At 37.7% G+C, this 15,869-nt stretch overlaps 1 protein-coding gene across 1 annotated transcript; it reads right to left on the reverse strand.

Annotated features, from left to right (window-relative positions):
- Window positions 1-1,024: 1,024 nt before the first annotated feature.
- LOC120774571 lies at window positions 1,025-8,660 on the reverse strand. Its single transcript, XM_040104304.1, has 2 exons — window positions 8,069-8,660; window positions 1,025-1,566 (listed from the first exon to the last, which is right to left on the reverse strand). Exons 1-2 carry the CDS (start codon window positions 8,658-8,660, stop codon window positions 1,025-1,027), a joined length of 1,134 nt encoding a protein of 377 aa, XP_039960238.1.
- Window positions 8,661-15,869: the final 7,209 nt, after the last annotated feature.

The raw sequence follows: 15,869 nt of genomic DNA on the forward strand, positions 1-15,869 counted from the left end.
TTAAACTAACTATCCTCTGCGTTTTCGAGCAACATCCGTTTGAAGGCAAGCTAAAGTGAGGAGGCGAAACTTCCCTCCCTAGGGTTCTGCGCTGGGTTTGGGGCCCGCTACTTAAAAAACATCAAAAAAATAAAGAAAACAGCCTCGGATGAAAGATCTCCGCTAAACCAAACGAGGTTTCAGACAAGGCGACTCCCTATCGGGCGAATTCTGCAATTTATTAATGGAGAAAATAATTCGAGCTGCAGATCTGAGTAGAGAAGGTTCAATCTTGTATAAGAGCGCACAACGGCGTACGCCGATGACATCAATGTCATTGCATATAAAAAAACTGCGCCGTTACTTCTGCTTTCTTCAGGTCGGACAAAGAAGCGACGAGTATGGGTCTAGTTGTGAACGAGAACAAGGCGATATATCTCCTGTCATCAAACAAACAGTTGTCGCTCTCGCGACTTGGCTCACACTTCACTGTTGACAGTCCTCGTGCTGCTATACGGTGCAAAAGCATGGACGGTGACAACATCGGATGAGTCGGCGTTACGAGTTTGCAAGAAAAAGGTTTTGCGGAAGATTCATGGCCCTTAGCACATTGGCAATGGCGGCTACGCTAGCGAGGTCATGTCATCCAAATGTATGAAAATACTCCAACTCTGAGAGTATTCTACACAGTACCCACCAGGGGAAGCAGAGAAAGAGGAAGACCTCCACTCCGTTGGAAGGACCAAGTGAAGAAGGACCTGGCTACATTTTTAAATGGATTCAAAATCTTATGCTCATAAATAGTTCTTAACTTACCATTTCAACCTTTGACCCCGCAAAGCTATTGGACGACGTCATTTTTGCTTTTAATCAATAATAATGAAGCATATAAATATTAATTAAGTTGAATTTATTCTAAACATTAAAATCACATACTGATAAATGCATATTAATACTATGTATATTATATGTATATAAGTATTTACACAAAAAATTGCTTGATAAAACTAAAATTAGTAAGCTTTTTTTATGAACTATGTCAACCTTATAAGCTAACGCCAATAATTGATTCAATGGAAAAGCTAAGTTTTGGCTTTTTAACAGGCGCAATCAAGTCCACACACTGCGCTTGCGCACCATTCGGCGTGGTAGCAGGTGACACTTGCGTAGAAGCAGTTGCTGCTGTCGGCGTTGACAAGGGGTTGGCATGCCACAGCGGTAAAGGAGCATAATGCGAGTCGATGGATGGCGGAGCGGCGGTAGCAACAGCAGGACATTTTTCGAAGCCGCTGCAGAAGGAATAGGTGTCAGGCGCAGCTGCTGGAAACAATGTGGGCGTGACAAAGTAGGGCGGCAGTGGCGGCGAACCCATATAAGCGCTACCATGACCATGTGGCAGTGTGTTGGGCATGGCGATTGTTGCATGCGGCGCATCAGTCGTGTGAAATTGTGTTAGAGGTGTCGTTGTAGACAGCAATGTGGCGGCATCCAGATTCACCCAATTCAGTTCGGGATCGGCGAAGGCGCGTCGCTTACGGATACGCTCCAGTAACGGTGAATTGATGGTGGGAAAACGTTGCTTGTATTCTGGAAAAATAATGAAAGCAGCATATTATTGAAAAGTATCGCTTAAAATCAGTATGTGTGTGTGTGTGTGATAGTTTTAACACATTTAAGTGAATAATTGGTGCATTTTGTAGCGGAGATGGGTAACAGCACCCAAATACGACGATTTTATGGTAGAAGGATTGCTTGTTTTTTTGAAGTGTTTGAATGGCACCGATGCATTCAGCAGTGAAATTTTCACAACTCCACGGAGAAAGTAACTAATTCGTCAATTAGACACTACCAGCCTATTGGCTGTATTGGTAATTTGATGAAAATTGACACTCACGAGTGGCTGATCGTCTGCGCGAGCAAAAGGATGTTGTAAATTCTGTCTGTCGCTGCAATTGAGTTACTTCGCGTGCATTCACGTAAACAACGGATTTCTCTGGAAACCAGATGGAACGCGCAATTTCAAGTGTTTTCCATTTTAGCCTACATTTCTCCATAGTCTCTGACAGGGATGTATGGTTAATGAGTCAAAGTATACACACATACACACACACTCTCCTAAAGAAATGTTGAAGTGCCTCACCCAACGTCTGCGTGTCTTGAGTTAGTCAAATTGCAGGATATCGGCAGCACATGTCCTCACAAATGACTCCAATTACAAATACAAATGGTTAGTCCACAGTAATTTGCTATTGTTTTCATATTTCTTATGTGTTTTTTCAGTTGCACTGAACTTTTTTGTTTATTGTTGTTGCTGCTGTGGCTGCATTTCCTGCATTTGTAACATTTTTTAAATTTATTTTTAATGTTTACTGTGTGCATTTGGCCTTTTGAAACTTTATTGTACATGTTTTGGTGAGTGTGTGGGTTGCCTGCACTGCAGTTTATACTATTTTACGCATCTTAAAGCATCAAATTACTAAGTAATTGAATTTTCTAAGTGTGGCTCGCTGTGGGCATCTTCATCGTAGACGCTGGTGTTCGGTTCGGAGGCGACAGTGTGTCTGGCTTGTTTGCACCGTCTCAGACAGTATGGCACCAGTCTGGCCCTCGATCTGTCTGCCAGTGGTCAACACTTACATACATATGTATATACATACATATATACTTAGTTCATATAAGTGTATGTATGTATGTCGTGAAATTTGAGTAGTTAGTTCGTTCATAAGTCATATTTTTTTAAGTTATTTTTTGTGTGATTTAAGTATTTTGCGGTTTGAAAAAAGTGATCTTACAAAGAGAGTGTGTCCACATGCACATACATACATACAGTGGACCAATAAAGTTTACATACACCTAGTTCTATTAAATTTCGACATGTTTATTTGTTTCAAAATTAATAAATTTTGTGGTTTTTTTCTATCCATTTCAAGATATGTATATTTAACATTAAACATAGCATATCAAAATATTTTTTTTTTTACACAAATAAAAAAAATTAAAGTTAAAGCTTAAAATGAGCATAATTTATATCAAAAAAGTTTACGTACACTTATGATTGTTTATATAAATCAAAAGTAATTACAATACTTTTAACGGGTTTTGGCCTACATTTTGTTGCTATTAGTGTCCCTAGATATTGTTGTATGCTCCCCACTCAATTTCTAGTATTATTTCCGGATATTTTGACCCATTAAGTCCATGATCCAGCTTTTTGGCCTTATTTTGATGAAATTCGATGTTTTCGAATACGGTTTTCCAAAAAGTTCCAGATATTTTGAATAGGATTAATGTCTAGTGATTGCGGGACCTATGGAGTTATTTTTATTTCCATAACAACCATTCATGTACAAGATAAGACATGTATTTTGGGTCGGTATCCTGTTGGAAATTGGGTTTGCTGCTATGAACAGCCGATTTAAGCACACTTAAAATTTAAATTTTTTTCCTAAAATGTTCAGATACATATGCTTATCCATGTTTTCACTAATAAAGTCCAAATGTCCAACTCTAGATGCAACCATACACCCGCAAACCATAACATTACCCCCACAGTGCTCTACCATTGGCAATACATTTTGTCCTTGCGACTCTTCATTGATCTTTCTCCACACTTTTCGTGATCTATTCGAACCAAATTTATTAAATTTTGAATCGTCGGTGAACTCAATGTTTTCTCAAAACCAATACGGTTTGTTTAAATATTGTTTAGCAAACGCCAACATTTTCTTTTTATTAACCTTATATATGTATGGCTTACGACGCGCGACTCGTCTATGATAACCAGCACTCTTCAACAAATTCCTTACTGTTTGGGGATTTATTTTTTTGTGTACATTTCAAAAATGTATAAGCATATGTATCTGAGCATTTTAAGAAAAAGATTTAAATTTTAAGTGTGCTTAAATCGGCTGTTAATAGCAGCCATTTCTATTTACCACAGGATAACGACCCAAAACACACAACTTATCTTGTACGTGAATGGTTGTTATGGAAATAAAAATAACTCCATAGGTCCCGCAATCGCTAGACATTAATCCTATTCAAAATATCTGGAACTTTTTGGAAAACCGTATTCGAAAACATCGAATTTCATCAAAATAAGGCCAAAAAGCTGGATCATGGACTTAATGGGTCAAAATATCCGGAAATAATACTAGAAATTGAGTGGGGAGCATACAACGATGTCTAGGGACACTAATAGCAACAAAATGTAGGCCAAAACCCGTTAAAAGTATTGTAATTACTTTTGATTTATATAAACAATCATAAGTGTACGTAAACTTTTTTGATATAAATTATGCTCATTTTAAGCTTTAACTTAAATTTTTTTTATTTGTGTAAAAAAAAAAAATATTTTGATATGCTATATCTAATGCTAAATATACATATCATGAAATGGATAGAAAAAAACCACAAAATTTATCCATTTTGAAACAAATAAACGTGTCGAAATTTAATAGAACTAGGTGTATGTAAACTTTATTGGTCCACTGTATGTATGTAAGTTAATTTTTTTTAGACATCACACGACAAATTACTTTATGCAGCAGATATTTTTTATACTAAAGGTTTTACAATTTCATAGGAGAATTTCTGATTGTTTTTCCAATGAAATCATGACTACGGACCTACTGAAGGGAGCATACTGTATCACAAATCATGAGTGGATGAAAGCATTTGGTACAGGTTGTGAGCTCATTGAAAATTTGCATAATGCGAGATGTCCGTCTAAGATAACAACGAAAACGAAAGAAACAGGGCTTATTTTTCGCATTGCCATCGGAGCGTTGGATCGGCTCAACATAGTTTAGTTAATGTTTTGGGTATGAATACTCAACTCGTTCCAAAAGCCTTGAATTTGTTGCAAAAATGACGATGAGTAGCTCAGGACCATACATACATACATAGATACATTAATATGATGTCGAAACTGTTCAATATTCTAGCTAATGGTGAACAAAAAGAAACTACTATTCGCTGCAGGCACTGATGGCCCTCCTAGCCAAGGATTGTAGCGAGTGTGTGGAAAATTGTATCAATCGTTGGTATGCTGAACAGGGTATATTAAGTTTGTCGCGAAGTTTGTAACTCCCAGAAAGAAAGGTCGGAGACCCTATAAAGTACTATGAGCGTCAAAAGTGAGTCAACACCTGTGGAAAGTTTGGTTTTCGTATAATTACAAGCTCAAATTGAAAAACACATCAATTCTAATTATACAAGCATAATATATATAAATGATCAGTATGTTGAGCTGAGTCCGTCTGTCTGTCTGTCCGTCTGTATATATACGAACTAGACCCTCAGTTTTTAAGATATCGTTTTGAAATTTTGCAAACATCATTTTCTCTTCAAGAAGCTGCTCATTTGTCGGCACTGCCGATATCGGACCACTATAACATATAGCTGCCATACAAACCGAACGATCGGAATCAAAGGCTTATGTATATGGAAAACTTTCGCATTTGACGTGGTATCTTCACGAAATTTGACATGGATTACTCTAATTGTTCAGATCAGATTACTATAGCGTATAGCTTCGATACAAACTGAACACATAGTTACTAAAAGAAATGCACCTGTGAAGGGTATTTTAGCTTCGGTGCAGCCGAAGTTAACGTTTTTTCTTGTTGAAGATGAAAATAAAAAATTTGTAGGCGTAAAGTTTTATATTCCTGGCAGTACGGATCAAATTTGATCATTTGGTATATGTACATAAGTTATAAACATATCATTCATATGTTTATAGTAACATATTATACACATCTATTACTACAACATAATTTTCATGTAATGACATGTCCATTAAAATTGTTAATTTCCTCGAAAATCACTCAATATTTAAAGCTTTTCACAAACTCAGAGTGCTGAAAGCCAAATGGTCGGAAATTTTAATAACCGCCATAATTTCATTTGAATATTTCAATCAAGGCACATATACAAACATACATAGACGATTTCATAGTTTCTTGCATACCCTCAAGGAAATTATGGCTAACCAACTATTTAAAGTTGTACGTAAAAATAAATATGACAATGTACCAAGAAACCGAATACATTCAGCGTCCGAGAGAAATACATTCTGAAATCCTCTTTCAATGCTTCTGTGATAACTTGGATTACTGGGTCGCGGAGTCTACTCCTAGTGGTATCTTCTCCGCGCACATACATATATACCTCCGACGGCTACTTGGGTGCATCGGAGGCGCAGTGAGCCTTCTCACGGGTAGAAGGAATAAAGCTTAAGGGGAAAGTTTGAGTGGAAAGCTTCTGTCGAGAGGTCTCATTCAAATTTTCTTTCAGACAGTCAGACCATTGTAGTGTTTTTTAAGCGGAAGTGGCAGCCACCAAGAAATCAGCAGATGTAAATACTTCTCCAAACTGACCTTAAAGTTAATCAAGGAGTGCATGACCTCAGTAGCAGTGGATCAATGGGACTCCCGCAAGCTCAGAAAGCAGCACTTCTGACCTTCTACCCCAGAAGGCAACGTAAAAGATTCATTTTAGCGAAGTTCTTCGTCTTCTTCATTGACGTAGATTTCGTTTACGCGGTTATAGCCGAGCTTACAACAGCGGAGGCAGTTTTCTTCCTTTCATTGGGAATGTTTTTACGTGGCGGGTCCCAAACCCAGCGCACAACCCTGGAGAGGGTTCACATCGCCGCAATGTTAGGTCTTCTTAGTGGATATTGTCTCATTGGCACTCACGTGGTGAGCCTAAATATTTTAGAGGATGCAACGTGATTATAGAGGTGAGTCTCGCACCAAAAATAACTCAATTGGACGGCTAGTCGTCACTGTCTAAGATGTATAGCGCAAATCAAAGAGCGTTTCGAGCTAACTGAATTAGCATAGACGCACTTAGCAGATTTATCCGTTTGTCAAAATGGCCCGACAACTAAACATAATAGTCCTCATATTAGTCCAGTCATTTAAGCTTAAATTAGGTAAGAATCTCGGAATTCGATATACCCTACCATATGTAGGTTTTGAGACAACTTTAGGGTGTCAATATACAAGTATTTACAGACATATAAATGGGTATATCGAATTCAGAGGTGAACTTACTATAATGACTGGATTATATAGACCTTTTCCAAATTAGACGACTACTAGGGTATCATAACGTGTGAACATATCTATTACTGGGTTATTGGTGTAAATGGAAGTAATAAGCTCTAGCTTTAGTGAATTTGTGTTTCTCCACGATGAAGCATCAAACCTCGATGTTCCGTCGAGGTTTAGATATTGAAAAACTCTATGGCAGTGTGGCAACTGGTAACACAAAATTTACTATATTTGCTTGCTTCAATCATTGGAGCTCAAAAAATAATAAATAATATCCATCAAGAAACAACAAAAATTGCTTCTAACAGAGATATGCATATTAGCTAATTTCTTTGCTGTGGCAAAATAAGAAAATATTACCAATCCATTAACGCGCCAGTCAATTATATACATACATACAGATGTATAACAGAAGCGCTTCAAATATTAGCAAATAAATGCATTACCAGAACACTTTTGATTGATACCACATTCGACTGATGAGTTTAGGTGAATTGTTGATATGTGTAAACAAAAAACAAAAAACAAAAACAACAAGTGAAAAGAAATACAAAGGGAAATGCCAAATCCTTTCGAACAACTTACATATGTATATGGAGCTATGTAAATTCAGCACACACTGAGAGTGTGGATTTGTGTGTGATTTCTGGAGGGTGCACACGTAATATGGAAGCTGTCGACAGCTGGTGCCAAATGAAACTGTCTATCAAAGCGTGCGCCGGCTGATGAGCTGACTCTCCCCACAAATTGAACTTCAATTGAGCAACAAATGAATAAACAAAAAACCGATTGAATGAATGAATGAGAAAGTAAGTTACATGGATGAAGAAACAGAAATGATTGTGTGGCACGATCAGCAAGATCACCAATCATATCTATGAAAATGATTGAGTGAATGAATGAAAAAATTAATTCGCCGAAAAAAATTTGTGTGGCGTCACGATCGGCAAGATCATTTAAAAATCATTGCTTATGATTACCCAAATTAAACTAAATAACTATTTTTGTATACATTTAATACTCACCTTCCATAGCAGCGGTTATGTGCAGCGTGGTTTGTTGTAGGGAGCGCAAACGTTGCTTGTAGATCTTTTTTTGCGCGATCAGCGCCTGTTTGGTGCGAAATGAACTGGAAGTTGTCTTAACACCCGTATTACCACACGTTTGTGTTGTTGTGCTTGTTTCTGTAGCATCTTCACTCAACACGCTGTGACCACTCGACTGTGCCTCCAATGCTTCCATAGATTGCTGACGTCGCAACGCCACCTGGGCGGCCATCACACGCTGCCGATCAACAACCAACTGACAGTTCGGACAGCAGCATTCACGCCAGCGACAAAGCTTTTTGTGACCTTTGACACAAGAGATGACGCCGTGATTGCGACAGCGTGCACATTTCGGTGTGCGCAACATGCGCGACTCCTTCTGTGGCGCCGGCGGTGGTGAGTTGTTGCTGTTGGCCGCCGAAGAGCACGAGTATATGGTGGAGCTACTGGAGTTCGGTGAGTAGGTGGCTAGCGTTTGTGGCGGCGGCGTCATGTTATTGTGGTGCATATCGTGCGCTATGGTTTGATCTGATGGGGTTGGCGATGTGGGTGGCGTGTATTGTCCGGGCATTATGGCGCGAGGTTGTATGGTTGGGTCGTGGTTTTTATGTATTTAAAGCCGACGGCGCTCAAATTTTAAAATTCTTTAATTAGTATCAGTCTTCTTTTTAATAATTTTCTCGAAATTTTCTTTGCTAATTTCACTTTGTTCTTCGTTAAACTCGCACTTATCACCTCTAAAACAATTTAATATCGATTATGCGATCGGCGAGTGTGCTCCAACTGTTCACCCGTTGCTTGCTTGCGAAAGTGTGCCGCGTGTGCGCTCAGTTGGTTCCTCTTAAGATGACTACTTAAAGCAAAGAATTGTTTCAATATTTGCTTAGAAGCGGAAATTATCACACATACAACAATATTTCCACAAACATATCTGCTTTTACGCCCATATGGCTGCACATCCATACAAATAGACAGCTAAACCAAATTGAAATGTGGCAGGTACTAAGGCAAAAGTAACAAAATTTAAAACGCCTGTAATTAGAAAATTCAGTTTTCCACTTTCAAATTCATACATACACATGTTGTTGTTTTTGTTTTTATATGTTGCCTTTACTACAAGTAATTTCCTATTCTACTTACAGCTGCACAACACAGCCTCATGCATCAGCACCAAGTGTTGGCGTGCATTGTTGTTGTCGCGTTCCTATTGGTGGCGATCGCTGATCGATAGTCGTCTTCTTCGACCAATAGGACGCAAGTGTTGCTCTTGTGGATCGTCGGGCCAGACGGCGAGGCGCGTGTTCAAGTGTTCTTAGCATCGTTGCCAACTCGTATAGTCTTTGTTGTTGGTAAAAGAAAGTGTTGATCGCAAAGTGTAAAAAATTATTTTGTTGGGTAAGTGAAGTCAATAATTGCCTTTATGCAAGTGGATTAGTTTTGTTATTGTTACAAATTGCATGTCAAATTGTGAGTATCATTTTGTGGTTTTCTCAAGAAATTTTCTTCAAGAATGATAACAGTTTCGCTGGTTATAAGTGTACTGTATGCTATTCTATATAATGAGCCGTTTACTTACTGATCGCGAACTGATAATTATATATTCAGCGTGAATATCTTATTTCCAAATATTTGAAGGTACATACATACATAGATATGGACACACATACATACACATATGTATGTAACTTAATTCTTTATTAATTTTTTCTTCCTCTTTCCTCAAAATCTTCAAAACTTTATGAAAAATCGTATTTCAAAATTTCGTTGACAAAGTAACTTAAGTTCTCTTTGTTTTGAGGCGATAAATTTTGTCTATTCTTATGTCTCTATCATCGAGAAATATGCATATATATGCAATAGGTAGGACACCTTTTTAACTATTCCATGCGCATCTCAAAATACAGACGCCATAACCTGGCGAACCGACTGTTGCGTTTTTTCACGGTTCGGAGCGGATGCATCGTGTACAGTCTACTGAGATGACTGTCGACATCTCGTGGTGCTATGCTTTCACTGCCATTCAGCAGGTTGGAGAAGTGTTCCCTCCGTAGTTTTAGTATGCTCTGGGCATCGGTTACTAGATTACCCCTGGGGTTCTACACGAGTATACTCCGCTCTTGAAAGCTTCTGTTAGTCGCCACATTTTTTCATAGAGTTTTCGAGCATTAACCCTGTCGGCCAGCTTGTCAAACTCTTCATACTTATATATAAGATTCCATTTCGGCCTCTCTCTCTTTTTTTTGTCTGCAAATGCGTCTCGCTGCCCTCTTCAACTCCCGGTATCTATCCTATTCCGCACGAGTTGTAGTTGATTGTATGTAACGTTGCGAGGTAGGCTGTCTGTTTTCTCTCCGCTGCGACACGGCACTCCTCATCATACCAGCTGTTCTTTTGAATTTTACGAAAACCGATGGCCTCGTTTGCAGTTGTAGGTAAAGAGCTTAAAATGCCGTCCCAGAGTTCCCTTATACCAAGTTGCTGATGAGTGCTCTTAGAGAGCAGGAGTGCAAGTCGAGTAGAAAATCGTTCGGGTGTCTTTTGTGATTGCAGCTTTTCGACGTCGAACATTCCTTGTGTTTTTTGACGTGCCTTTTTTGCTGCACAGCGGCGGGCGGGTACCTTGGCTGCAAAAAGATAGAAGTCTGAGTCCGAGTTAGAACCTCGATGTTCTTTCGTTTATCACAACATGATCGATCTGGTTAGTAGCTTTTCGACCCGGAGACAGCCAGGTTGCTTTGAGAATTTTTCTATGCTGGAATCTAGTTCCCATTTAGCGATGTTTCATCGTGGAGGCTGAATCTACCGACCGCTGTGCCAAAGATGCCTTCTTTGCCAACCCTGGCGTTAAAGTCGCTTAGCGTGATTTTGGCAACGTGGCGGGGCAGAGGTGTGTTTCAAACGCTCATAGAAAGCATCTTTGCTCACATCGTCCTTCCCCACCGTCCGCAGAGGTGAATGCCAGTACTCATCGACGGAGTCTTTCTTCCACCACGAATCCCACACCGAATTTGCGCTCCTTTATATGGCCACTGTAGTAAATGCCACAAGGACCTGCTCGCGTCAGTCCTTGTCCAGTCCATCGCATTTTTTGGACGGCGGTGATGTCAGCCTTTACTCTAATGAGGACATCATCCAGCTGAGCTGTGGCACCTTCCCAATTAAGTGACCGGACATTCTAGGTGCATGTCCTCAAATCGTAATCCTTAATTCGTTTTTCATGGTCGTCATCAAAAGGGGGCCTCTCATCCGAAGCTGTTTAAACTTTTTCATTGGTGGTGTTTTTTACGTGGCGGGCCCCAAACCCAGCGCACAACCCTGTGGAGGGGATGTTTCGCCTTCTCACTTTAGCTCGCCTTCAAACGGATGTTCTTTGCCTATCCAGAGGATACTTGGTACCGGAAGTCGTGAGCTGCTTGAGCCAATGTAAAAGAATCGTTTCTGGTCACTCCCAAGTGAATGGCGGTTAGATCAACTTTCCTCACTTGCGTGAACTTCTACACACCGCTCCATGTTTTACCAAAAAAAACAAAAAATTATTTGTATGCCTAGTACAGGGTATATTTGCTATGAAGTTTGTAATACCCATAAGGAAATGTCCGATACTATAAATATAAAGTATTTTAATAAATATTCAGCGTCTGAACGTCTATCCGTATGTCTGTCTGTTTATACACAAATTAGTTCTTCAGTTTTCTAGGTATCGTTTTGAAATTTTACACACAATCTTTACTCCACAGGAAGTTACATGGAATCGCCAATATCGGACCATTGCAGCATATTGTTGCTGCAACGTTCATATCTCCGAACATATTGTTGCACAATAGTGTAGAACTGCCATACATACATACTCACTGATTATATTCAAGATAAACATCTTTTTATGGCCTCTGTGCAGCCGAAGTGATCGTTTTTTCTTATTTTCCATTGCAGCGTTTGATACCAATAACTTCAGAACCATTGGATAAACTGTCATGAAAATGTGGGTATTATTTTTATAGTTAGTTCCCTAAGCCAAGCATAGCGGCTTTTTGTTTGTAACGCGATCTCTCGGCAAACCAAAAACTTTTCATACACATTGTCTAGAAGAAAAGTTCTCTTAAAAATTTCAACATTATACGAGTACGAGGTATACTCGTATTTGATTAGAAATTTTATTATGATAACATTTTCGGTTATTCAGTTATAGTTCCAAGATTTTTGTGAACCTAAACAGCATTTTACAGATCGATGGACTTCATAAACTTTCTGAATCTTTTACCCAATTCACCAAAATTTGTTTTAAATTTTAACGTTGGTAGTGCTATGATGACCTTAATCATATTGCTCTTATCTAAAGTTGAAGCAAGGATTTTTTTTATATGCCTTGTAATGGGAGTATACCAAACTTGTGATGATGTTTCTCTAACCTCTATCCATATTCCATATACTGTGTTGCCAATGCGCAAAGAACCATAAATCTCCCGCAGAAGCTTTCTATCAAAAACTCGTAACGCCGACTCATGAGCTATTGTTATCGTCCATGTTTTTGCACCATATAGCAGGATGGGGATGGCGAGTGACTTGTAGAATTTGCCTTTTGTTCGTCGAGAGAGGACTTTACTTCTCAATTTCCTACTCCGTCCGAAGCAGCACCTATTGGCGAGTTACTCTGTATTAGATTTCAAGGTAGACGTTGTTATGACTATCAACAGTGACGTCGGAGCAAAGTCGCGAATGCGACGACTGTTTGTTTGATGACAGGAGATATACCCAACTCTTTTTTTACACAGTTTCTTTTTACACGGATTTGAAGTTACACGGTTGAGAAATTTTTTTTTTTTGTAAAAAATTTTTATCTAGTATGGTTTCAAAATCGGTTTTCAACATCACTTAATTGGGAAATCCCCTTATTCGATAACTCTTACCTACACATTTTGTACAATTCGTACGTATATCTGAAATTTTATAGTTTTCAACTTTTTTGACACGGTTTTTCGAAGTAAATATAGTTCTTTATTTCATCTTACACGGTTTTCAGATGACATGGAACGTATCCCCCATTTTACTATAAGAAACGCATCTTTTTTTACACGGATTTCTGAGGAACGTATCTACCGTGTAAAAAAAGAGTTGGGTGTATTTCATCTTGTCCACGTTCACTACCAGACCCTTTTGCTGCGCTTCTTTGTCCAACCTGGAGAGAGCAGAAATAACGGCGCTTTTGTTATAGCGAATGATATCGATATCATCGGCGTACGCCAGCAATTGTACCCTCTTGTAAAAGATTGTACCTTCTCTATTCAGTTCTTCAGTTCGAATTATTTTCTCCAGCAGTAGATTGAAGGAGCCGCACGATAGGGAGTCGCTTTGTCTGAAACTTCATTCGGCCCTTCCCGATACAGTTGGAATCCGCTTATCTATCAGCTTTTTTCCGTCCGCTTAATTTTGCAGTGGTATCTAGAAAACCGCCATCAGTGGAACTACATAAATACTTTATGGAAAATATTTTATTTTTTGCACTTGAAACCTAAAAATAAAACTCGAGGATAAATTTTAATTTATCTGCTCGTATTTATTTATGTATTTCTGTATGTATGTATGTGTATATATGTATTTCAATTTAATCAACAATTTCTCATATAATACCATACATTATACTCATCAAATGTAAATATGAAAATGTTTGTTTTAAAAACTAAACAACGCTAATATAAACTTTATTTCAACTATTGCAATTATAATTATTTTCATACGTTAACATTTCATAAAAATCTAGTACAAACATTAATAGTATATATGCGTTTCACTATTGTTAACGGTTTCTTAGAAATGAACGTGTGCTTGTATATAATGTTAAACGCTCAATTGGAAGTGAACTTGAGTGAAGAAGACAACTTTTCGGACTTAATTTTGATTGAAGAGTCTACTGCCTAGCATTTCATGTAGCACAGTATTTATGTATGTATATCCGCTTACGGCTTCTACTATTGTATTTTCGCGTTTCGTTTCGTGCATGCTTGTTTTCGAAGTGCAATTTCTGTTTTCGCTCATTATTTGCTAACTTTGTGCCACTGTACATTTGGTGAAGACGTTTTTTGAATATTGTTTTAATGGTGGTTTTTGGCGCAGATATTTATAATTTTAAAGTTTTCAATTATTTATTTTACTGTTGGTGGCTCTGGAAATGTCTTTTATTGTCCATTTTAGATGAGATTCGTTCGAAAAATAAATTACATAAAAAATGTATGAAATTATGTTATGTGGAGCTTGCGAGCACATCTAACGTATTTCTACAAAAAATTCTTCTATTAAATAATTTTTTTTTTTTTTAAGCTATAACTTAGTTTTAAAATGAAATAGAACTGAATTGCCTTAGTTTTTTAAACATTATTATGTTATACTTGTATAACAGTTTATTTCAAGTTCGCAAATAAATATTGCAAAGGATTTCGTCCTTTCGGTTTTGCTTATCACAATTTCAGAACAAAATTTTTCGTTAAGAGGCGCAAATGCAATGGTTTTTTGTATGTAAGTACGTATATATGTATGTATATATGTATTTATGTAAGTAAGAGTATTTGCGAAGTATTTAAGAAGTAAGTTTATTTCAAGTGTTTGCTAATTTGTGGCGTGCCTTTCAACTATGTATGTATGTATATCTGTGAAATTGTATATTTGAAGAATGCACATGTTTTACAGTTATTTTAGAATTTTTGTATATTTCTTATGCAAATTAATTGCTTATCTATTATTAAGTGCATATTATCAAATAATAAATAAATTTGAATCTAAAATTATTTGAATAAATTTAAGCGCAAAACTCTTCTAACACTATGCCTGTCTAGAAAGAATTAGGTATTATGTCTAAAATTCTTATAAAATATAGCGCTGGTCTGATACTTTTTAGTTTCTCATTTAGGCTTTTACTTAAGTTTCTAGTTTTTTTCTGCTCACAGAAAAACGCGAAACATCGAAGTTGTTAATTTTTCCCATTCCCATAAACGGTGTAGAACTTCAACCGTATATCTAGATTTTACGATTGGTTTTAGATGACATAAGTTGAGTTTAGTCGAAACAAATTCAAGAATAATGGTCTCCATTGAAGCGCTTCGAAAAACGAGGCAATGCGGCCAGTCTAGACTCCTTTTTCAGCTCATAATAGTTCGTACTGGTGGTTGGAAAGTAGAGGGAAAACAGTGCCTGACCGTCAGGTGGCTGACCCTAAGCCATAATGAAGTTCATTGCGCTCCTAAATTGTAACCAATGAAGTCGTGTCCAACAAGTGACTTGTCTGATTTTTTCATAGACAGAAGGCTTGACATTCACAGAGCTAATGTTCTATTGTCTCCATATCCATATATACTCCACGCATACTCTGCAATATGCCGATTCTATTTTACCAAGTTTCTGAAGATGGATTATTAAAGGTAGATGCCCCCTACAATGCTGATTGGCTCCCTTTGAAGAGAAGCTTTTCGATCTAATCACTTTCAACATTAGCGCAAAAAGCTAGTTCATTTTTCTCTAAAATGTTTTTTTTATAAAAATTTTAATGGAGTTTTGGATATATCGATAGAAAAGCTATTATTTCGTTCTTCACTTTCTGTTTTTGTTTGTTTGTGCAACTAACCCCGCTTCGATTTTTTGAAGTTTCTAAAGCAGGATCCCCCCTTAAGCAGTTTTAATATTTGAAAGTTTAGAATGTTTTTCGCAATTATATAATGTCTGTCTGTATGTCTTTCAATTTTAACTTTAGATAAAATTAGCTTATGTTGTAGGGTTTACACTCATATCAAAGGTA

This window comes from Bactrocera tryoni, chromosome 4 (genome assembly GCF_016617805.1).
Source record: "Bactrocera tryoni isolate S06 chromosome 4, CSIRO_BtryS06_freeze2, whole genome shotgun sequence".
Taxonomy (NCBI): Eukaryota; Metazoa; Arthropoda; class Insecta; order Diptera; family Tephritidae; genus Bactrocera; species Bactrocera tryoni.

Bases quoted from the DNA above. Each gene is read 5' to 3' on its own strand.
- LOC120774571 (XM_040104304.1), bottom strand. From the start codon at position 8,660: ATGCCCGGACAATACACGCCACCCACATCGCCAACCCCATCAGATCAA. The intron at 1,567-8,068 runs GTGAGTATTAAA...TTATTTTTCCAG, and splicing joins CATAACCGCTGCTATGGAAG to AATACAAGCAACGTTTTCCC.